Below are 22,462 nucleotides of genomic sequence, written 5' to 3'. Positions count from 1 at the left end.
CCAGGACTGGGGGTGCATAGGGAGCTGGGGGGGGGGGGGGGGGGGGGCAGGGGGACAAGGAGACAGGAGTGGCAGCGACAGGGTTTAGCAGAGGAAAACAGCGCAGAAACGCTCTCCCCCATCTCTAAGCAAAGCAGCAGGAGCCAGGAGAGCCGGCAGCCTCCAGCACCCCTTGCCTGCACCCTTGGACACTGGGCAAGGGGCCCCCAGGCACAGCAAAGGGGGCAGAAGGCACCCACAGGGGCCCCACGATGACAGGAGATGTGGGGTGAAGAGAAGCCTCGATGGAGCCCACCCCCAGGAGCAAGGGCCTTTTCCAGGCCCGCTCAGACAGGAGCTGCTACCCAACCCCAGCTCCCCACACGAGGGGGAGGCGAGAAGAAACAGCCGCACGTCTCCCCTCGCCCCTCTGGTTTGAAACGAAAGAATTTATTAAAAGCGTGTGTTATTTCTTAGCATCACCCATCTGTTAGCACTCGACACCCCGGCGCGGATTAGAGAGGGACTGAGAGGGAACAGCAATAATCCATCTGCTGCAGAAACACACAGGGCTGCGCCGAGGGGGGGTACACGCAAGGGGGGACACAGCCAGGATCCCGGGCAGGAGGGGGTGGGGGTGACTTTAGGGCTTGAGGGGACCAGGAAGGAGGGGATAGGGCTCCCAGAGAAAGAAGGTTGGCACCGGGGTTTGGGCGTTGGGAGGGACCCTGGGCGGTGGAGCCATCAGCATAAGAGCTTCATGGGCTGGGGGGTGGGAGTGGGGGGAGCGCGGCCGAGTGCCTCGAGCTCTTTAGTGGTCCTCTTCCTGCCCTTCCAGGCGAGAGCGCCCGAAGGATGTGCTGAGGAGGGAAAGGGGAGAGAAGATGATGAGGCAGCTCCTGGGTAAAAGCAGCAAACCCAGGTCCCCCCCCTCCTGACGGCGATCCAGGCACTGCCAGCTCCCTCCTCCTTTCTACCCCTCTCCAAGCACCCCCTGCCCTTCCCCGGGGCTGTGGCTGCAGCCAGCAAGCGGCAAACCCCAAACAGCGTCTTCCACCACCACCAAACGTCCCAATTTCAGGTGTTTTACCCCCACGAACTGGAGTGGGGCTGGCACAGCACCAGTTTGTGGCCTGCGCTGAGGCAGGGATCACTCCCGCAGCCCATCATGCTGGGGGGGGGTACCCGGGGGCCCGGCTGGGTGCGGAGGGGTGCAGGGCTCACCTGGGATGCGGGAGGGCTGCACCGATTTCTGGCTGCTGCTCTGGAGCCCACCCAGGGAGGGAGAACTGGTGCTGTGAAACAGAAAGGGGCCATTTTAAACCCCCGAGGCTCAGGGCGGAGGCCCCCCATCGTCCCCAGGTGTCACAGGGGAGGTGGAGGTGACGCAGGCAGGGACGGGGGCTCGAGCCCCAGCGGGGAGCACAGGCAGGCGCTGCCAGCCCTTGCTGCCTGCACTCTGGGGCACGGGGTGCCGGCAGCTGTCTCACCTCTCCACTCGCCTCCGCTTCTGCGCAGGTGCTTTGGAGGCCGAGGAGGGCTTGGGGATGGAGGAAGCCTTCATGGCAAACACCGGGACGCAGGCTCTGCAGCCAAGGAAGAGAGGGTTAGTGCCAGGGCCAGATCCTGACTGCCTGCTCTCACGAGGCTGGGAGGCAACTGGGCCAACGCCATCCACCTGCAGGGAACAGAAGTCACAGGAAACCTGCCCGGTTTTGTAGGGGAAAATGCCTCAAACAGGGATAAATCCTCAGGAGATCCGTGCAGGAGGTGGCAGCCGCCCAGGTACTGCTGCTCCCTAAGGTGGTCGGGCTGTTCCCCCGTACCTCAGTTTCCCCATTTACCCTCTATAGGAACCATTTCCTAGAGCTATAGGAGGAGACAGGGAGACCTAAGGGCGTCCTGCATCACCAAGGGCGAGCCGATCTCTGTTTTTGGACGGTCACACAAATTCACGCAGCTCTGTAAAAGCCAGAGCCTCTTTGAAGCACCAGCAATAAAAAAAAAAACCACCACAAAAACCCCACCCAACAAATGGAAACCCCCCCACTGCACAGTCCTGACCCTCGCTCCAACCTGCCTGGGAGGAGCAGCGATGCCCCACCTGCCTCCCAACCAGCACTTGGGGCTCCAGAAGCCATCTGGAGGATGCTGCTCCATGTCCAAAGGGAAAATGAGAAGGAGAAAAAGATTTTCTTGGAATGCTTTTTATATCTTTGCAAGTGATTCACACAAGAGCTCGGCCCGCTGGCTGCCCGTCTGCAGGCCGGGTGCCTTCCGCCCCTTCTCCCCTCTTAGCAGAGCTGCAGTGGTCCACAAAGGATTTGCCCAGACAGCAAGACCATGAAGGGGGGATCCCCAAAAACACAGGTAACCCATCCAGGGCGGCACTTACTTGGGCACAAAGTGACCGTCCTGCTTGTTCAGGAGGCTCTGGACGTTCTCCCAGACAGGGAATTCAGGCACGCTGAAGGCAGCTGGCTTGGCCGCGCCAGGTGAACCGCTGTCCTCGCAGACCTCAAAAGTCACGTTCATGTCGTGGGTGGGCGGGGCAGGCAGGCCGCAGCGGTTTTGGGCAGCCGACATTGCCAGGGGCACACGGCTTTTGGTGACCGTCAGCGGGCAGATTTTGGGGATGCAACACGATGGCACCGGGGAGACAGGGGGTGCCTGGGCTGCTGCTCTGAGACAGGGGGTGCCTGGGCTCTGCGTCGCCCTGGGAGTCTCTGCGGCTTTGCCACCTCTCCGCTGGCGTTTCATCCGCGTTTTGAGGCTGCGGGGAGTTCCCAGTTGGGAAGCGCTGTTCATCTCAGACCTCCTCCTCTTCTTAATTGGGCTGGGAGCCAGCGGCGTGGGACTGGAGAGCGGAGCGAGCTGCTGCAAGCATTGCAGGGTGGCACTCGTCACAGGGGCACTGGGCACGGCGACAGACGCCTCTGCTAAAGGAGCAGAGAAGAAACAGAGTCACCTCCCTGTCTGCAGTTCCCGGGCACCCCCAAATTCTGGGGCATCCCCCTCTGCCCCCCGTCGCAGCTCAGCAGAGATGTGCCCAGCGAGCCCCTACGGCAGCCGTTTGCCAGCGGGCGTTTCCATCAAACCGCGTTAAACCCAGAGGACAAGAGCCAGCGCAAATAATCCTGCGCCTTGCCAGCCTGAAGGCACCAGACTGGTCCCAAAGCACGTGCCCTGTGGCAATGCCCGGTGTGTCCCCAGAAAACGGGGTCTGCAGAGCCCACAGCTTCGCTATCGGGTTTGTGCATCGGCACTGAGGATGAGGAGGAAGAGCTCAGCCCTGGTCAGATGCAGGCTGCCAGGTGGGAGGCTACAGCCGGGCTGACTTGGGCAAACGTACCGTAGAGGAGTAAACAAGACAAGAAAAAATGAGGATCAGAGCTGCTGCTTTGGTCTCCTGGAGCAGAAATATCACTCACGTTTCAGCTGACTTGCACACACACGCTGAGCTCCCCGGGGACGAGGGCTGCTCACGGCTCCTGCCGTGCCCTGGGCTGCCAGAGATGCTGGCTAGCCTGAATCGCTCTACAAAGTGAGTCTGGAGCTGCTCTCGGCGTGCCCCGCTGGCCACCACGTCAGGAGAAACTCGTCTCTCTGCCCTGTGCCCACGGCTGGGAGCTGCCCCCCCCCCCCATCCAGCACATGCTGAGACAAAGGAGAGGGGACAGCACTGACTGTCCCAAATCCAAATCCTCACCGTCACAGCCCTGCTGCATCCTCTGGGCTGGGGCGGCTGCGCTGACCTCTGCGGGTCCGTTCGGAGCCGTGGCTTGCTCCAGGCTTACACCAGCCTCCTGATGGGCCAGGCGCTCCAGTTCCTCAAATTCAGCGACCATGTCAGGAGTTAGGAGGTTGGCAGCCTTCAGGAGGGAATACTGCTTCCGGGCAACACTCAGGATAGCGGCTACAAGCCTGGGACAGAGAGACAGACCCAAGAACCAGTTTGCAGGTGAGCTTGAGCCAGCATCACCAGTACCAGAGGCTCAGCACCACCAGCATCACCTCTGAGACACCTCTTCGAGTGGGGCAGAGCCTGTTAGCAGAGTTTTGGGGGAAGAGAGGCAAACTTTGAAGCTGTGAGATACCCAAGCTGTAAATCTCTTACTGGAGAACCTGAGCTGCAAGTTGTGTGTTCACCTGTTGGTTACAAGAGAGCCAACGGCATCCACAGACTTTTTGCCGGCCTCAGACACTCGTTAGCTCGGCTAGAGGCAGACAGAGATCCAGGCACACATCAAGGCCAGCCTCCCTCAAGAGACCTCTCTAAAGAGGTTCATTCTGCCAAGATGCTTGGGGCAGAGACATCAGCAGATGGTGCCATGGGAGCCCTGCCAGGGCAGGACCTGGGGGAGCTGAGGCAGGAGGAAAGACTTCATGGAGATAATTTCAGGACTAACAACGCACGCTTAAGGCTCACACAGTTGCTGTGCCTGGAAACCTTCATCGCTGGCATTTCCATAAGAGATTATACCATGGGATCAGATCCCCAGGAGCCAAATCCCTTATTTTAAAGGGCAGGCAGTCATCTGCAAGCAAAGACCTGGTGCCACATCCATCTAGACCATCCCTGGGATGGCTACATGCAACACAGGAGGGTGGACAACCCGTCCTCCATAGGCAAACAAGAGGAAGTGGCACATGGGGATGGCACGAGGACACTCACGTCTCTCTCTGGCTGCCGGACAACCCCTGTAGAAGGTGGCTTGGTTTCTTCGGTTCCAGCTGGACATCTGTCTGGTGGGTTGCTCTGGGGCTGCTGGGAGGCGTTTCCTCTGGAGCCTGGAGCAATCACCCAAAAGCCCAGGATTAGCCCATATTTGAGCTGAGTTTGGTCCCCAAACTCCCCGTTAGCTGGGAAGTTAAGGGGTTTCGCTAGCAATCCACAGCCCGGCACATGCTGAGCAGGACCCCACGGACCAGCTGAGCTCCTGCCCCCTCCCAGCATGCCCAGTGTACCCACGGGGGTATTGGAACACCCCAGCGTCTTCTGGGCCCTCCTCGTCATGCTAGGCCCTCCCACGCTGCCCACCCCTTCTCTCACCTCCTCCTCTGATTCCAGCTGCAGCTGAACAGGCTGTCCAGCTTCCAGCTCCTGCTGCCCTCCATTACTCTCCCTCTGATCATCCAGGGCCAAGCAAGTCTTTGGGACAGCTTCCTCCACCCTATAGAAGCCAGAGAAGAAGCCACTGAGCCAGAGATCCTCTGGTGAAGCCATCATTTTGCATAAGAAGTTCCGGGATGGATCAAACAGAAGATTTGGCCTTTGCAACCCGGCTTCCCTTGGTGCTTGCACGCTGTGGTCTATCAGGTTCATAACTACACCCAGCCACAGTCGAGATGATGGTGCACACCAGCAGAGAAGCTCATCTGCCTTCTGACAGACACCTGTGCTCTAAAACCCTGCAGGCTCCTTGACACGGGGCACACCAGGAGGTCACACCAAGCTCTGTCCCTCCTCCCCACCAGCCTCACCTGGGCAGCCCCGCTGGGCTCGAGGTGAGGGGAGCCAGCAGCGCCGGCGCCCGGTTCTCTGCCTCCCGGGCAGCATCCTCGTAGGCGCGAAGCTTCGCCCGCAGATCTGCCACCTACGAGGAAAGGTCATCTGTTGCTCAGACGGTTTCACGACCCCCAGGAGCTCAGAGGTCCGCATCCCAAGCAAACCGCAGCTAAAGACAGAGTCCTGCCCTCCCCGCCAGCATCTCACCTCTGCTTTCAGCTGCTCACAGACCACAGCATATTTACTAACGTGGCAGTCGAAGCTGAGCACGTTGCTCTTCAGCTGCAGAGACAGGGATGAGGAAGAGGTTAAAGAAGCACTGGGGCAGCACGTACCCCTCTCCCAACCCTGGAGCAGCGCAGCTACTCGGCCTCCTCCAGGCTCCGGGGTCCCCAGGGAGCCCCCGGGGCAGCTGCAGGGGACAGGATCTGCGCTCAGGGACCCGCTGTCCCAGTCACGAGCCTTTCCGAGCTGTGGGCTGAGGAGCTTTAGCAGAAGACCGGGCACACAGTGTCTGCAGCTTCATCAGCTGCTTTCTGCCCAGAGCTGGAAAACTCAAGCTGGAGAAGGGAGGCACCCACTAATCTACCCCACCACGCACCAGCCTCCTTCCCACCCATCCCCAGCAGCTCCCAAACACGCGGCAGATCACCGCCGCAACGCAAGGTCCTCACCGACAGCTTGATCTCCTTGGCCCGGTTGGCATATTTGAGCGTGTTGTAGGTGTCCTCGTAGGCCAGCCCGGAGGGACTCACAGCAGCGATCATGATGGTGCGGCAGTTGCCGCCAATGGAGTCCTTCAGCAAGCGCGTGAGCTTGCTGTCCCGGTATGGGATATGGGTTTTCTTGCTCTGTACCAAGAGATCAAGGGTCTGCTCAGCTTTCGGCCGTTGGGCACTCAGCTCTGAATCCTGTGTTGCAAGGGGATGGCCACGCTCATCCCATGGCACCTCTCAGAGCCCAGCCCAGGCTGCCATCCTCACTGCACTGGCGGGACCGTCACCGGAGGACACACCTCACATTCACCCGTCCCAGAGAGCCAGAGCCCAGCAGGGCCCCGTGAACAGCGTTACCTTTGCATCAGCCAGCGCATTGATGACGTTGATGAGGGCCAGCAGCGAGCGGTTGATGTTGGCACCCTCCCGGAGCCGCTCTCCCTTGGTGTTGGTGACTGAAGCTCGCTCCGAGCCTGCCAGGTCGATCAAGCTCATCTTGGCCACCTGCAGATCCCGAGCGAGGCTGCCAACGCGGTCCTGCTGCTTCACGTAGATCTGCAAGGACAGAGATCGGTGAGGCTGCAGCTCAACAAGGCACGCAGGGTTGCTGGTTGGAGCCAGCATCGCCAGTTTCAATGCTTATAAAAGGATGGCAAAGAGGATCACACAGGCTGCGAGATCGAGCAGGGGGAAAAGAGGAGCCCGGCGCGCCAAGAAAAGAAGCCAAAAACTCGGCAATGACACGAGTAGCAAAGCCACGGAAGGGATCTCGCAAGAAGTGACAGAGCTATGGAAAATAATCAGCATCTCCTACGCTTGGTGAGCGAGCAGGGTGCAGCTGGTCGGGTCCCCGAAGGGCAACACGCCAACCCAGAGCCCTGGTGTGACCCAGGAAGCGCTCACGCACGGCGGCAGCCCCAGCCCTGACTCCAACTGTGGATTTTGCCAGCAAACTCGGACACCAACAGGGGCTGCAAGCTCCCAGACGCAGTCTCGCAGTGCCCCCAGGGCTCTCAGTGCCCAGCCCAGTTCCCAGCTGGTGCGGGCAAGGAGAGGCACAGCCACCGAGACTCACCTGGCAGCTTCGCTCCATAACTTCCCCTTCTGCGTCCCTAAAGATCTCCCAGGAGAAGCAAACGCTTCCCCCACTGCCCTGTAACACCTCAGGAGCAACTCCTGCATGGACTGGAGGTGCCGCAGAGGTGCTGGAGGCCGCTAACCGGTCCTGCATCCTCACCAGACCACGGTTTGCCTGCTGGGAGGCTGAGCCAGCAGCGGGAAGGGCAGATTTCCAGCACAGCTAATGGATTCACGGCAGGCAGGAATCCAGCACCCACCGACAAGCCCAGCTGGGAAGCCGGCTGGGAAAGCATCCAGACACCTGGACTTCCCCCCTGCAAGCAGTAACGGGCAAGGCACCAGGTTCAGAGTGAAATTACAGTCAGAGTCCTCCGTCTCCCCACGCAGCCGTGACGGCCCTGCTAATTTGGGGAAGGGCCTGGCTGGAATTGAAATCAACTGGCAGGTTTGCGTAGGAGAGCACCGAGAAATCGGGGGACGACGACACAAGTTTACAAACCCCCAGGGGAGCGTAATTCCCAGCTCAGTACCGAGGGGAACACGACGGAGGAGACAGCCTGCCCGCGGCACCTGGGGGGAGGCACAAGCAGAAGCCAGCGATAATTGGCCCCCTTTGCTCTGGGTCAGGTTTTAGGTACGGCTCCCACACACAAAGTCGACAAGAGTCAAAAGCACAAAGTGACATTTCAGCTCTTGGGAGTACGGGGCTGTCCAGGAGACATGGCTACCAGCACGACCAGTACGTGCTGTCCTGCTGCAGCACAGGCTAGCGGCCTGGCCAGCCCCGTACCTCTCTTTTTGGAGTCACGACCACCCTGATTTTCCCCGTGGCACACCAGGAGCAGCGGCAGGAGCCCCGCAATGCCGGTCCTGGCACGGGCTTGCTCCCCAGCCCCCTTTTGGGCACAGATCCCGAGTGATACCGCAACCACCAGCCCTCACCTGGAAGATGGCATGCGAGCGGGAGGAGGTGGCGTTGGCATCAGTGGGATGCTGCGTCCGGTTTTTGTTGCCGTTGGCCAACATCTCCAGGAGCTGCTCTGCCGACGTGGGCTGGGAGAGGACAAGCAGAGGGGAGGTATCAGCGCGCCCCATATGCAGGCACAGCCCCACACCAAGCAGCCACGGCGACTCAGGCCGAGAGATCCCACAGCTCTGTGGGGCTCATTTCAGCTCGGGGTCACGTTTGCTGCCAGCCAGGAGCCCCGCAGACAGCACCCCCGTGTCTTCACACGCACCCGTGTCCCCAGGACACGCATCCGCTTTCAGAACTGGTGTAGGTGCAGCGTTGCCCAGACCTTGTGCCCATTTTTATACCTACCTGGTGGAAGGAGAGACCCTGAACCACGACTCCTTTCTCGGGATCCTCCCGGATGGCCAGAGGGCCCTTGGGCTCCAGCAGGTCGTGAATCTGTTCGTTGTACACCTGGAGCAGGGAACTCGATGTAAGGCTGAGGTCTGGTTCCCCGGCAGCGAGCAGGAAGAGGAGCTTTGTACCCCAGGGTCACACACAACCTGGTGTCCCCCCAACACCACCTCCGGGACCTTGTTACACCGAGAGCAGCTGACAGGGCTCTAAGTGCCGAGGACAGCTCGGGAGGGCTTTACTGGCAAGTCACTGTGCCGCCGCTTCTCTAAAGCCCTTTCAGCCAGGAAGCCCTCACTGCTATGTCGGCCACGGCAAGGAAGAGAAAATTCCCTGACTCCAGATGGGAGAAACCAGCGGCACCAGTTCACCAAACTGGGTGGGTGAGCCTGCTTCCAGTCGGGCTCTAGGGCTGCCCTGGGGACACCGGGCACAGCTGGCAGCGCAGCGGGTACCCCGAGGGTGGCACTACAGGGTCCGGATCGACCCCAAATCTTAGCGACAGTGACGCGGAGGCAGGAGGGGACACGGCTCGGCCGCAGCGTACCTCCTGGTAGGAGACTAGAACCTCGCAGCTCTTCTCCTCCTTTCTGGCCTCGATCCTCTTGTACAGCTCCACCATGGTGAGGTACATGATGCCGGGGCTTTTCTCCGAGCCCAGCATGGTGTAGGTTTTTCCTGCTCCCGTCGCGCCATAGGCAAACACTGGGAGGAGAAAGGGTGGATGGTCAAAACGATCATTAATTAACAGAAGCAGCGTAACATCCGCTCCTCACCGGAGAGGAGAGCTTCCCGCAGCAACCCCTGTGGCAGGGGTCGCTCGCAGGCTTTGCGGAGACAAGGCAAAGCTAATTACCCTCCGTGATGGCTGCACTATCCTTTAGTGCAATTTTTTTTTCCTCGTTTCAGCCTCTCTAATTTAGCAGACAGAGACAGAACGAATCCCCAAACCATCACTTGCTTGGAGGCCACGCTCAAGTCACCCCTGAACCTTCCCTTTAACAAGCCGAGCAGCCCCGTTCGCCCATCTCTCACCAGAAGGTGTTTCTTCTTCCAGACCTTGTAATTCATCTCATTTTTCGCCCCCATCTTTCAACACCCTCTTTGAAGCATCACCATCAGAGCAGGACACACTAATCTAGAGAGCCTCAGCCCTTCTCCCCATTAGCAGCACTCGGTGCTTCGCGACTCTCTCATTTGAGGATCCTGAAGTTATTTTATGCAGATAGAGACACGAGACATGCCTGCCAGGTGGGCACGGTGACAGAGGCAGCCTTCAGCGGCTCACAGAGCATGCCGGAGAGCCAGGAATAGCATCCTCCGGTCCCAGTGCCCGGCCCGGCGCATGATTAGACAGGAGAGCGGTCGTCTCCCGCTCAGCGCCTGCCTCGCAGAAGTGATGTGCTCGTTAAGCCGCTTGTCTGCTGACAGCCTGCAAACGGTGTCGGGCGAGGAGCTTTCAGACCCGGCTTTACGGCGCTGCCAGCCTGGGAGATGCTCGCGAGGGGCACAGCAGCCCCCAAAGCACCCCAAGACGCGTGTGTCTGCTTCACCCCAGATCCCGCTCCAAAACTCAGCATCCTCCCAAAGCTCTGCCCATCACGGCGATTCGGGCTAGGAAGGGATGGTGAAACCAAGGTGCTCTTTGTGCCATGGATCCACCTAATTTCTTCCCATCCTTCCTGCCCGAGGAGAGCTGGGAACAAGCAATCCTCATCACTCAAAATGCCTGGAAAGTGCCTGCCCAGCCTCATTTTCTACCCCAATGCCCACCTCCATCCTCTACATCACGTCTCCTAGGGTGCCGAGCACCGTTGCTGCCCCCGTTATCACAGAACCACAGAACAGCCCAGGCTGGGAGGGACCTGTAGAGATCATCTGGTCCAAGCTTTCATGGGAAAGGGAGCCCCGATGAGATTATCTCGCACCCCGTCCAGTGGGGTCTCGAACACCTCCAGCCGTGGAGACTCCACCAGGTCCCCAGGAAGGCTGTCCCGGTGCATGTTCTCACCGTAAAAGATGTCCCTTATATTGAGGTGAAACCTCGCCCAGGGCAACACGTGTCTGTTGCCCTGTGTCTTCTCCTTGCGACAAGAGAGCCTCCATCCCCTCTCTAGCTGCCCTTTCAGTACTCAAAAACTGATGAGGTTCCCCCCAAGTCTTGTCTTCTCTTCTCCAGGGAGAAGAGTCCCAACTCCTTCAGCCTTTCCTCCTAGGGCAGGCTCTCCAGCCCTCGGATCATCTCCGTGGCCTTCCTTTGGAAACTCTCCACTCTGGCCACATCCTCCTTGACTTGCGGGGACCAGAGCTGGACTCAGCACTGCATAGGACGACCACGTCTCTACCTGAGCTAGAAATGCCCCTGTGGATGCAGCCCCAGATCCACCTTGCCTTCGCTGCTGCCGCGGCACACTGCTGACTCCCATTCAGGTCGTTGACCACCAGGACCCCCGGGTCCCTCCCAGCGAGGCTGCTCCCAGTCACACAGATCCCAGCCTGTACTGGGCTCCTGCGTTATTCCATCCCAGGTGCAGGACTTTGTAATCATCTTGTTACATTTCACACTGTTCTTGCTTGTCTGCTCTTCCAGCCTGGCCAGGTCTCTCCCCGCCTGCTCCACAAACCCTCTCCCACAAGAGAGAGGATGAGACCCCACCTGGTCCAGCTCTGGGGGACCCCAGTACAAGAAAGGCATGGACCTGTCAGAGCGCATCCAGAAAATGACCCAAGGGCTGGAACAGCTCTGCTGTGGAGAAAGGCTGAGAGAGTTGGGGTTGTTCAGCCTGGAGAAGAGAAGGCTCCAGGCAGACTTCACTGCAGCCGTTCAATATTAAAAAGGGCTTACAAGAAAGACAGAGAGAGACTTTTTACCAGGGCCTGTAGCGACAGGACAGGGGGCAATGGTTTTAAACCGGCAGAGGGCAGCTTTAGATTGGACATAAGGAAGAAATATTTTACGATGGGGTGGTGAGGCACTGGCACAGGTTGCCCAGAGAAGTTGTGGCTGCCCCGTCGTTGGAAGCGTTCAGGGTCAGGTTGGACGGGGCTCTGAGCAACCTGATCCAGTGACAGGCAGGGGGTTGGACTGGATGCTTTTTCAAGGTCCCTTCCAACCCAAACCATTCTGTGATCCTATAAGAGCACTCCATGTTTCGCTTCCTCTCATTTACCTGCCAAGATTAGATTCCACGTCAGGAACATCCCCATCCTGACCACACTTGCAATTGCCCGAGCTTGGTGCTACCAACAAGTTTAAGGCTATTTGTTCCTGTGTTGCTGTTGTGTCCCACCCTCCCCCCAGCTGCTTGGGGGCTTCCAAACTAAACCCACGGCTCCGCTGAGCCCATCCAGCCCGGGAGCAGACGGGGCAGGAGCTCCTGCAGGGATTGACGGCGTTCGCCATGGTCTTACCGGAGCAGTTGTAGCCATTGAGGACACTGTCCAACACCTCGTGGGTGGTGTGCTGGAACACCTCCTCCTGGGTGGCCCCCTCCCCGAAAACCCGGTCGAAGACGAACTTCAGGTCCTTGCCCTGGTGCTTGGGCCCGCGGGCGGGCAGCACGCTGCCAGGGGGGCCGCCGGGCCCCTCGGGGTCAAAGACGAGGACGTGCTGGTCGACGACGTGCAGGACAGGGTGCGCGGCCCGCTCTCGCTCACAGGGGGCGGGGGGCCGCACCCGCACCATGACGGCCACGGTGCCCTCCTCGGGCGGGGGGCCCAGCGCCATGGGGGCAGGGGGGAGCTGGGATGGGGGCACGGTGCTGGCTGGAGGACACGGCTCTGGGCTCGAATGTCCCGGGGGCCTCATGCACTCTGGGAACGGGAACGGGTCAGCAGGGGGGTGAAGCGGTGGAGGGGGAGCCCGAGGCCGGGCAAGGCCTCACACCCCCACCCCAGGCCCTGCTCCCACACTCTGCCATCGTAACCCCCCCCAGTACCCCCTTAGCCGCCCTCATAACCCCCCACGGCCCTACACCCCCTTGGGGCCCCACAGCCTCCCCAACGACCCTACACCCCCTTGGGGCCCCTATAGCCCCTCTCACAGCCCTACACCGCCTTCGGGCGCCCACAGCCTCCCTCACACCCTGACCCCCCCCTCCTCAGGCCCCTATATTCCCCCCACAGCCCTGTCCCCCCTTCAGGCCCCTATAGCCCCCCCACAGCCCTGTCCCCCCTTCAGGCCCCTATAGCCCCCCCACAGCCATGGCCCCCCCTTCCGGCCCCTGTAGCCCCCCGGGCCCCTACTCTGCCCCGCCCTGGGCCCTTCCCACCGCCCCCGGACCCCCGTACCGCCTCCTCCCGAACTCTACACCCTGCAAGCACCCCTGTGGGTACTCCCCAGCCCTGCCCACCCCTCCGGACCGCCGCACCCCCGCCCCGGCCCCTCCATCCGCCCCGAATCTGCCCTCCCCTCCCCGCAACGCCCCCAACGCCACTCACCCGCCACTTCCGCCGCTCCGTTTTCAAACGTCCCGGCAAGCCACGCCCCCTTTCCTGATTGGCCGCTCACCCCGCCTCCCCTCCCATTGGCTCCCCGCACCACGCGCCCCACCCGCCCCGCGCGGTGCCCCACGGGAGTTGTAGTCCCGCCGTGCCCCAGGCTGGCCGCCATCTTTACCCCCTGCCCCATCCCCACCCCTGCCGTGGCCACCGGCCCGGGGCGGCCCCCTGAGGCGGGGAGAACCGGCGGCCCCGGCGCTGCCTGGCGGAGAGAGCCCAGCCAAGGGCTCGGGGGGGGGGCCTGAGGGGCCCGGGGTCCCCCCCCGGTGCCAGCCGGGGCGGTGGCTGCAGCCACACCAGGCCTTAATGGCGGCCTTCTCCTCACAGCTCAGAGCTGACAGCCCCGGCCCTAACGAGCCCCCGCTGCCCGGCGGCCGCCTCGTCCCCGTTAATTAGCGCTGAGAAAGAAGCACCAGGGACCTGCTGGGGCCTGGGGGAAGACACCCACGCCGCGCCGTGTCCCCAGGGCCACCCACGCGTCCCCAACGGCTCCTGTCCTCTGACCCCGCCGCGGCCTCTCAGGAGGCGGCCGGTGGCCCCGGGCGCCCGCTGTCACCTCTAATTGGGCCACGTCCTGCCCACGCCGAGGCAGCGGTGACGGGTGCAGGTGCCAGAGGGTCCTCATGGCTCCGCGCGGCCGGACCGTGTCCCCCGCCTTGCAGCGGGGACGCCGTGTCCCTGAGGGGACACCCCCCATGGGGACACCCGGGCTCTGGGGACAGGGACATGGCAGCGTGATAACCCCAGCGTCCCCACTGGAGGTGGCAGAGGGGACACCAGCACTCGGGGACAGGGCACCCTGTCCGGCACCCCCCCGGCTGGGGAAGCCAAGCGGGGCTGGCTGGGGGGGCGGCAGGAGGACCCCAACCCCGGGGCGGGGGACACCGGCTCTGCCCCACGCGGGGACACAGACAGCAGACGGGGAGAGGTCACAGCTCTGCTTTACCATGGAGTCGCCCGGGGTCGGGCAGCAAGGGCGGTTCCCCCCGCCTGCGCAGCCCCCCAGCGCGGGGCTGCCCGGGGACGAGGGGGGCACCCGTGTCGACATCTGCGCATCCTGTACATATATACACGCCGGCGGGGACCCCCCGGCCCCCGGCATGGCCCTGCGTGTGGGGAGGCAGCGGGGAGCGGGGTGCCGTGGGGCCAAGCGGGGTGCGCAGCCAGGGGATGGGGTGCAGCGGGGCAGCGCAGGGGGGGGCCCCCCAGCCCCCTGCAGCCCCCCCAGCCCCGAATTAGCAGCCGTGGGGTGAGTTAAGGGGAAAGGGGGGGTTAGGGCACCGTAGGTGGCCTGGACCGCCGCGGGGGGATGCCGTGGGGCCGGACAGTAGCAAGGGGAGGCCATAGGGCTGGACAGCAGCAGAGGGACGCCGCGGGGCTGGACGGTCATTGGGGGACGCCGTGGGGCCGGACGTCCGCGGGGCGATGCCGTGGGGCTGGGCGGCAGCAGGGGGATGCCGTGGGGCTGGAGGGCCGTGGGGCGATGCCGTGGGTCCAGGCTCAGTCCGAGTAGATGATGAAGCCGGAGAAGGTGCTGTACTTGTTGTTGTTGCCGCCATGGGCTTTGCCCCCGTCCAGCTTGATGAAGACCTCGTCCCCCGCGTCCAGGTGCAGGATGACGCTGTTGCTGGCGTAGTCGTAGTTCTGGTCGGCGTCCTGTGCGATGGCGCTGGCCCGCACCTGCGCAGGGGACACCCGCGTTACCTGGCTCAGGGGACAGCTCGGCCCTCGCGTCCCGAGGGACACCGGGGGTCCCAGCTCACCCGCAGCCGGGGAGACCACCCGCCAGCTCCGGGGTAGCGTGGGGTGCCCTGGATGGACACCTGCGGGCGAACGGGTCCCCGATGGAGGTGGCTTCTCCGAGCATCGCCCAGAGCCTCTCCCTGACCCAGCAGGCTCAGGCGTGGGACCACGGCTCGGATGTGGGACCACAGCTCTGGGTTCGCATGCTGGACCATGGCTCCGGCTTCGGGTGTGGGACCACGGCTCAGACACGGGACCACAGCTCTGGGTTTGATGTGGGACCATGGCACGGACGTGGAACCACGGCTCCAGATTCAGACACGGGACCCCAGCTCAGACACAGGACCCCATCTCCAGATTCAGATGTGGGACCACAGCTCCGACATGGGACCCTGGCTCCGGGTTCAGATGCAGGACCACGGCTCAGACATGGGACCTCATCTCTGGATTTGGATGTGGGACCACGGCTCAGACACTGAACCCGGACTTGGTTCAGGTGCAGGACCACAGCTCAGACACGGGATCCCGCGTCTGGATTCGGATGCACCACCACGGCTCAGGCTCCGGATTCGGATGCAGGACCCTGGCTCCGGATTCGGATGCAGGACCACAGCTCAGGCACGGGACCCTGGCTCCGGATTCGGATGCAGGACCATGGCTCAGGCACGGGACCCCGTCTCCCAGCCCAGCCCCAAGCCAACTTGAACCTGCCGCACCCCTGCACATCTTCCCACGAACTTCACAGGGACCACGAGCGTGTGGCGAGGGCTGAGCCGGCTGAGCTCAAATCCCCCAAAACCAAGCCTCGCTGCTCACCCGGATCCCAACCTGCTGCGGGTGGGATGCTCCCCCCAGTAAATATCCCCTCGGTGCCGGAGGACAAGGCCAAGAGGTGCCGGCAGAGCCAGAGGTGCCGTAACCGCCTGGCAAAGAAGCTCCGTGGCCAGAGCCCACTGCCGCTGCAGAATTATTTGGGTAATCAAGCCTACACCGGCGCCTTGCAGGGAGATCGCGCGGCGCTGGGTGACAGTGACAAGCCGGCAGGTAAAATCCCAAGTGAAATGCAAAAGTGATGCACCGGGGAGAAGATGCTCCTAATTATAACCCACGAGAATGGGCTCTTAATTGGCTGGTGCCGGGCAGGGAGGCACTGCCGAGCGGCTGCGGGGTCCCAGAGCCGGCGGGAGAAGGAGGGGTATCCCCATGGATTCCTGTCCTCTGCCCCGGGGACAGGGGTCCCAGGGGTCCTCTCCTCCTCGGAAAACACAGCGGCGTCTCCCCAAGTCCATAGGCAGCCTGCGATGGCGTGGTAACCCACCGGGCAGAAGCTGTTAACTCTGGAACCTACTGATGGCCCAGCAGGTGGTCCTATACGGCTTGCTCTCACCCATGCAGCCGTATCCCTCGTGCCATCACCAACACTGTCACCCTGTTAAAAGTTACCCTCTGACTACCCCGCCACCATGAGGGTCCCCATCCCCGGGGGGGACATGGTGAATCTCAGTCGGTCACAGCACCCCAATCTCCAGGGGATGCTGCCTCGACTGGGGTCGTGCTGAGGAAGAGGAGGGGGGGGAAGAAGCAGGGGGGAAGGAGAACCAGGAGAAGCTGTTTGGCGCCGGGCTCTGCCGCCATCGTCCCCCCTGCTGCAGCCAGAGCCGCCCGGTGCCATCCGTCTTCCCTCGTTAAGGAGCCGCCTCGTCACTGCGCGCCCGCCAGCCCTTCGCGCTAACCAGGGAAGATAAATGGCAGCACTGGGGCCGGGCTGAGCCGCTCCCGGCACCGCAGCGGCAGAGGAGGTGGGGGCTGCCACCACATCCCCCCCCCGCAATGGCCTCGTCCCCCTTGTCCTGCTCTGTGCCTCAGTTTCCCCATGCCACGGCCAGGCGCAGCCCCCAAGGTGGGAACCGTGGGGGGGACACGGCCCCCAGCCCCAGCGGCTGGCTCTGCTGCGGCTGCTGTCACCAACCCCAGTGAGACTGGTGGGGTGGCGTCACCAGCCCTGGGGACGCTGTGGGATGGAGATGGTCCCCGACGTGGCCGGCTGCACCCACGGGCTCAGGGCTGTCGGGGGGACGGGGGGCAGCGGGGCCCTCCCACGTCTCGGCTGAGCCACCCGCGGTGACACTCAGTGCCTCGGGGACACCATGTGCCCACGTGCCATGGCCACCACGGCCGACACGGCCCAGGACCCCCAAGGCATGGCTGCGGGTGCCCCCCCGGGACCCCCAAGTGCCGTGGCGGGTGCCCCCCAGGATCCTCAGGCACGGTGGCGGGTGGCCCCCCAGGGCCTCCCAGGCACGGTGGTGGGTGCTCCCCCAGGACCCCCAAGTGCAGTGGCGGGTGCCCCCCCCAGGGCTCCCAGGCGTGGCAGCGGGTGCCCCCCAGGACGCCTGGACACGGGGGCGGGTGCTCCCCCAGGACCCCCAGACATGGTGGCGGGCGCCCTCCCAGCACCCCAGACGCAGCAGCGGGTGCCCCCCTCGGACTCCCTGCGCGTGGCAGTGGGTGCCCCCCGGACTCCTGGGCCTGGCAGTCGTGTCCCCCCAGGACCCCCGGGTGCGGCGGCAGCTCCCCCGCCGGCCCCCCAGGCACGGCAGCGGGTGCCCCCCGAGGACCCCCCCAGTGCATCCCTGTGTCCCTGCAGACAGGGTCCCTTGGGGACCGTCCCCCGGCCCCCACCCACGGGGACCCCCCGGGGCTGTGCCCCCCCCGAGCCACGGCAGGGCCGCGCAGCCCTTCGGCTACACGAGGCGGCCAGGAGGGCCCTCGCCCCGCCACGGGGACCCCAAACCCCCCCGCCTCCAACCCCCCCATCCACCCGTCCACCAGCATCTCCCCCCATCCCGCTGCCCCTCTCCCTGCATCTGCGGGCTAATACAAATAAGAATAATTAATGCTAATTAACCACCAGGAGCAGCTCTCTGCCAGCGCCCGGACTCCCCGGGCTCTCATTAACTCCAGCCCCGACGCAGGGGTGATGGGCTGCGCCCGAAACCAGCAGCGCCTGGAGGAAAGTGGGGGTCAGGCGGGACCCCTCAAGTTATAACTCCCTCGGAGGATGTCGGGATCGACCCTTATCCTCCGGGACACCCCCCTGGCACCCCCGGACCCCCCAGCCTTGCCACGGAGGGGGTATTTTGGGCAACAAATCCCTAATTAAACCCATTTTTAATTATTTAGGCATTTTTAGGGTCCCTTTTTTAAAATCTCCCGCCGGTGCCAGCCCGCCAAAGCGCTCCCCCGCCTCCCGAGCTGCTTCTTTATAAATATTGGAGCGGCGATACCTCGTTAGTAATTAACAACCAGTTAATTAAACTGCATCGCGCGCCCGACCGAGTGCGGTTCCTCTCGACGAGGGGCTCCGTAGCTTCTGGAAATTCATCCGGTAGCACCCGGGTGCATCGTTCCCCACCGAGCCAGGGGGGTCGGAGCTTGGCAGGGGGCGGGAGGAGGCAGGAAGGTTTGGGGGGGGTCCCCAAAAATATTTTGTGGGAGGAAAAAGGGGGTGCGGTGTTTTTTGGGGGATGCTCAGTCCGCAGTTACATGGATGCTGCTTGGGAGAAAGAGCCGGCAGTGCCAAGCATCACTGGGACCCCCCAAAATTTGGGGCTGGAGTGGGGGGAGACAAAAAAAAACCCCTGTAAAAGAAAATTTAGGCTGTTTGGATGGAGAAAAAATGCCAAGGGGCTCCTGCCCCTGCTGTGCTCCTGGCTCAGAGGTTTTCGGAGCCGAGGGGTGAAGCGCGGTGGCTGTGCCAGGGCTCCTGCTTCCCCCTCCACCCCCAGCTTTTTTTTGGGTTGATAACTCAGTTTTGGGTTAATTTGGTGTCATACGTCCTCGGGACGGGGATGCACCGCAGGGCTCGATGCCTGGAGAAAATGACGGGAAGCAGGAGTGGGGTGGGATGAATCCTAGTGAGGACGCTGGCTGCGGTGACACCCAAGGGAATTGAGCTCGGATGACATTTCGGGGGTCACGGCCACATCTTGTGCCTCGAGTTGTAGCCGGGGGGGGGACACGGCGTGGGAAAGGGGCAGCGTTTCGGGCATCACCCGAAAGCCGCGGGGATGGAGAGGCTGCGTCTCGGGATCGGGAGGATTTTCAGATGGATGCGGTCAGGGAGGGATGCTGGAGCGAGGTGGGGGGCAAGGACGGAGCCAGCCTCGGGGTGTCCCCCCCATGGTGTCCCCACGCAGCCCGACCGGGGATGGGGATGTCTCTCCTGACACAGCAGCAGCAGAGCCAGCTCCGGGCTGGGGGTGCAGCACCCCAAAAGCGGGGCAGGCGCTGCCTGCCTCCAGGCCACCGCAGACACTGTCCCCTGCGGAGGAGCCCTGTCCCCCTCGGGGAGTCCCAGCAGGGACAACGGCATGGCCGGGGAGGGCAGGGCACCCCGGGGACACTGCGGGGACACCCCAAGGCACCCCAGAGGCACCGCGGGGCATGTCTCCAGGGCCAAGGAAAGGGCTGAGGGGACCCTTGGGGCAGCATGGGTATGGTGGCAGAGTGCGTCCCCAGCGCTGGGAGAGGGACGGGGCACCCGCGGGAGCATCTCCGGGGCTGGGAGAAGGATGGGGCTCCCTGGGGACGCACCCAGAGCCCATCACCGCCACGGGGAGAAGGATGGGGCACCCCGGGGGTGCACCTGGAGCCCATCATGTCACTGGGAGAAGGACAGGGCACCCCGGGGGTGCATCTCTGTGGCCAGGAGAAGGATGTGGCACCCTGGGGACGCACCCAGAGCTCATCATTGCTGCCAGGAGAGGGACAGAGCATCCTGGGGGTGCATCTCTGCGGCTGGGAGAAGGACGGGGCACCCGGGGGGTACCTCCCTGGGGCTGGGAAAAGGATGGGGCACCCCAGGGATGCACCCAGAGCCCATCATCGCCACTGGGAGAAGGACAGAGCACCCCGGGGGTGCATCTCCAGGGCCGAGGGAAGGACAGGGCACCCCGGGGGTGCATCTCTGCGACCAGGAGAAGGATGTGGCACCCCAGGGATGCACCCAGAGCTCATCAGCACCACTGGGAAAAGGATGGAGCACCCTGAGGAAGCACCCAGAGCCCTTCTCCGGTGCACGGGGGGCAGCGACAGCTCCCATCCCCGCCGTGGGGCTGGTGGCCCAGACAGGCCAACCCTTACCTGACCGTTCTTGCAGAGGTCGGCCCACATGCTGGTGCCATCGCCGCCGCGCATGAGGACGTGGTAGGTGAAGAAGTAGGTGCCGGGGATGGCGCAGGTGAACTTGCCAGAGGCGGCGTCGTAGCTGTTGCCCAGGTTGGTGACCACGTCGTCAAACTTGAGGACCTCGTAGCCCTCGTGGGGGTTCTTGAGGCCGGCGTAGAAGGCGACGCGCGGCACCGTGCTATAGGTAGCCGCGCTCACCGCACCCGTAGCCCCCGGTCCCGGTAATCCCGGGGGTCCCGGTCGTCCCGCTTCACCCCGTGCCCCCGCCGGTCCCGGTGGTCCCGGTTCTCCCGGTGGTCCCGGTGGTCCCGGTTTCCCCGGTCGCCCCGGTTTGCCCTGGGGACCTTGCACCAGGGTGGAGGGCGGCGGGAGGGGGCCGCGTTCGGCCGGTTGCGGCGGGGGGGCGGCGGCGGGGCCGTAGGGCTCGCAGACCATACGGCAGGTCCCCAGCATCTCGTACCGCCCGTCGGTACCGGCGGAGCTCACCAGCACCGGGATGAGCACCACCAGCACCAGCACCATCACCACCCCCGCCGCGGCCGCCAGCAAAGTTTTCCGGCCCAGGCTGAGCCGCCGCCCGGCCGGGGCGCGTTGTCGCCCGGGGCTGGGAATGGTGCCGGCGGGGGGGAGCAGGGCGGCGGCGGCGGCGGGGGGGGGCCCGGGGTGGCGGCGGCGGCGGCCGCTCCGCTCCGCTGCGCTCCGCTGGCTCCGGTGCGCCCCGTGCCCGCCCAGGCCACGCCCACGCGCCCAGGGCACGCCCACCGCCACGCCCGCGCCCGCCCCGGGCACGCCCACTGCCACGCCTAGCCCCGCCCCGGACACGCCCACTCCCCGGTGGGGCACGCCCACGCAGCGCACTGGGCGGGGGGCACGCCCCCTTCGCCACGCCCCCCGCTGTTGCCACGCCCCCGTCACGCCCACCCCTGCAGCCCCCCTCCCCCCCCCCCCCGGTGCCGCCCGCGCCCGCCCCACCCGTGACCCCCGTTTTCTGCGTGGGACCCTGGTCCCGCCGGCGCCGGCTGCCCCCCTAGACCCCCCCCCTCCGCTGGGGACACTTCCGCGGCCCCACCCCCCCCGCGTGGGCCGTCCCCGCGTGGTCCCCCCGAGCCACGCCCTGTCCCCACGGGGCCCGGGCGACGCCACCTCCGTCCCCGAGCACCCGGCAGCCACGTCCCCACGGGGTCTGGAGCTCCGTCACCTCCGTGCCCGGGAGCTGGTGGCCACATCCCCGGAGCTGGGGACACCCCTGGGACCCGTCACCTGTGTCCCCACGGGGCAAACCCACGGGGGACGGTCCCCAGAGCATCCCCAGGACCCTTCCATCCTCCCTGCCTCAGTTTCCCCTCCCACAGGGGCCAGGGTCTCAGGGGACCCACACTTTGACACACGGGTGACACACACGTGGCCAAGCACCCACCACCCAGGAGCACCCACCAGGGTCAACCGTGGGGTCACGGGACGGGATGCCACCACCAGTGGCAAAAGTCACGGTGACAATGGGGCACCCACGGGTGCCACCATGGGGATGGCTGGGCCGCGCTAGGGGGTGACGGCCACTCGAAAGAGCCGTCCCCGGGGGGCTGAGCACCGGCGGGCCCGTGACACGGGGCCGCGCGGCTGCGCCCGCTCCGTCGCCTGCCATCTCCATCAGCCTTGGCGGGGACAGCAGGACGCGATGGCAAGTGACAGCCGCCGCCAGCACCGGGGTGAGCGAAGGACGCGGGGCTGGGGGGGACACACACGCAGCGGGGACGGGGGACGCGCACGCAGGCGTAGAGCAGCCCGGGGGCTGCTCCCAGTGCCGCCCGCCGCAGCGGTTTGGTGGCCCCGGGTGACAACGCCGAGGTGGCATCAACCCCGGTGGCACCCATGGGTGTGCTTCCCAGCGGGGTGCGCCCTCGTCATCACCCCCCCCAAAACCCCACCCTGGGGGTGCGTCCCCTTCCAGTGCCACGCCCGTGCAGTGTCCCCAAACCCCAGGGGACACACAGGGGACAGACCCCAGCCCCCCAACCCAAAAGAGGGGGGACCAAGGGGACACTCGGCAGCCCATCGATCGCCCCCGCGTCCCCCCCCAGCTCTCGCAGAAGCTTTAATTTAATCAGCGTGCAAAAATCAATTAGCTGGCTTTAAGGAGGCAATTATTCCTGGGGGCTTAACGAGGCTTGTGGGGGGCAGAGTATTTTGGGGTGGGGTGCTGCCAGCCCTGTGTCCGCCCCCAGGCTGTCACCGTCATGTCACCGGCTCCTTCCCTGGTTCTTTTCTCCATCGTTGTCCCCCCCCCCCCCCCCCGTTATCTTTCTTTTTTAACGAGCACCTAAAAATACGCCTCGCCGAGGTCACGGGCTGCGTGAGTCACCCGCCAGCGCGGTGCGGCGG

The 22,462-nt window shown here is 64.0% G+C and overlaps 2 protein-coding genes across 4 annotated transcripts; both read right to left on the bottom strand.

The window, feature by feature from the left end:
• Nucleotides 1-415: 415 nt before the first annotated feature.
• Nucleotides 416-12,565, bottom strand: KIF18B (kinesin family member 18B). Of its 3 annotated transcripts, none has more exons than XM_075523073.1 (15): nucleotides 12,062-12,564; nucleotides 9,198-9,355; nucleotides 8,606-8,710; nucleotides 8,227-8,337; nucleotides 6,562-6,759; nucleotides 6,163-6,339; nucleotides 5,696-5,770; nucleotides 5,464-5,576; nucleotides 5,033-5,153; nucleotides 4,655-4,770; nucleotides 3,689-3,903; nucleotides 2,375-2,915; nucleotides 1,470-1,565; nucleotides 1,204-1,274; nucleotides 416-839 (listed from the first exon to the last, which is right to left on the bottom strand). In XM_075523073.1, the coding sequence occupies exons 1-15, from the start codon at nucleotides 12,456-12,458 to the stop codon at nucleotides 724-726; spliced, it is 2,610 nt and encodes an 869-aa protein (XP_075379188.1). In that variant the 5' UTR covers nucleotides 12,459-12,564; the 3' UTR covers nucleotides 416-723. The 3 variants fall into 3 exon arrangements, 2 of the variants coding, with proteins under 2 accessions (XP_075379188.1, XP_075379187.1); XM_075523072.1 differs by having other exon boundaries at nucleotides 2,375-2,918; nucleotides 12,062-12,563; XR_012778636.1 differs by lacking the exon at nucleotides 416-839 and having other exon boundaries at nucleotides 1,470-1,657; nucleotides 2,375-2,918; nucleotides 12,062-12,565.
• Nucleotides 12,566-14,650: 2,085 nt separating this feature from the next.
• C1QL1 (complement C1q like 1) lies at nucleotides 14,651-20,806 on the bottom strand. The gene is made up of 2 exons (XM_075523135.1): nucleotides 20,039-20,806; nucleotides 14,651-14,830 (listed from the first exon to the last, which is right to left on the bottom strand). The coding sequence occupies exons 1-2, from the start codon at nucleotides 20,603-20,605 to the stop codon at nucleotides 14,651-14,653; spliced, it is 747 nt and encodes a 248-aa protein (XP_075379250.1). The 5' UTR covers nucleotides 20,606-20,806.
• Between the last annotated feature and the right edge of the window lie 1,656 nt (nucleotides 20,807-22,462).

Source organism: Mycteria americana, chromosome 22 (genome assembly GCF_035582795.1).
Source record: "Mycteria americana isolate JAX WOST 10 ecotype Jacksonville Zoo and Gardens chromosome 22, USCA_MyAme_1.0, whole genome shotgun sequence".
Taxonomy (NCBI): domain Eukaryota; kingdom Metazoa; phylum Chordata; class Aves; order Ciconiiformes; family Ciconiidae; genus Mycteria; species Mycteria americana.
Note: the sequence above shows the minus strand (reverse complement) of the source record. Positions and strands in the feature narration are given on the sequence as shown.

Excerpts from the sequence above, each read along its gene's own strand:
- C1QL1 (XM_075523135.1), bottom strand. The coding sequence starts at position 20,605 with ATGGTGCTGGTGCTGGTGGTGCTCATCCCGGTGCTGGTGAGCTCCGCC. Across the intron at positions 14,831-20,038 it reads ACCTCTGCAAGAACGGTCAG|GTGCGGGCCAGCGCCATCGC; the intron begins GTAAGGGTTGGC and ends TCCCCTGCGCAG.
- KIF18B (XM_075523072.1), bottom strand. The coding sequence starts at position 12,458 with ATGAGGCCCCCGGGACATTCGAGCCCAGAGCCGTGTCCTCCAGCCAGC. Across the intron at positions 1,566-2,374 it reads GACGGTCACTTTGTGCCCAA|AGCCTGCGTCCCGGTGTTTG; the intron begins GTAAGTGCCGCC and ends CCTTGGCTGCAG. Across the intron at positions 840-1,203 it reads GCAGCCCTCCCGCATCCCAG|CACATCCTTCGGGCGCTCTC; the intron begins GTGAGCCCTGCA and ends TTCCCTCCTCAG.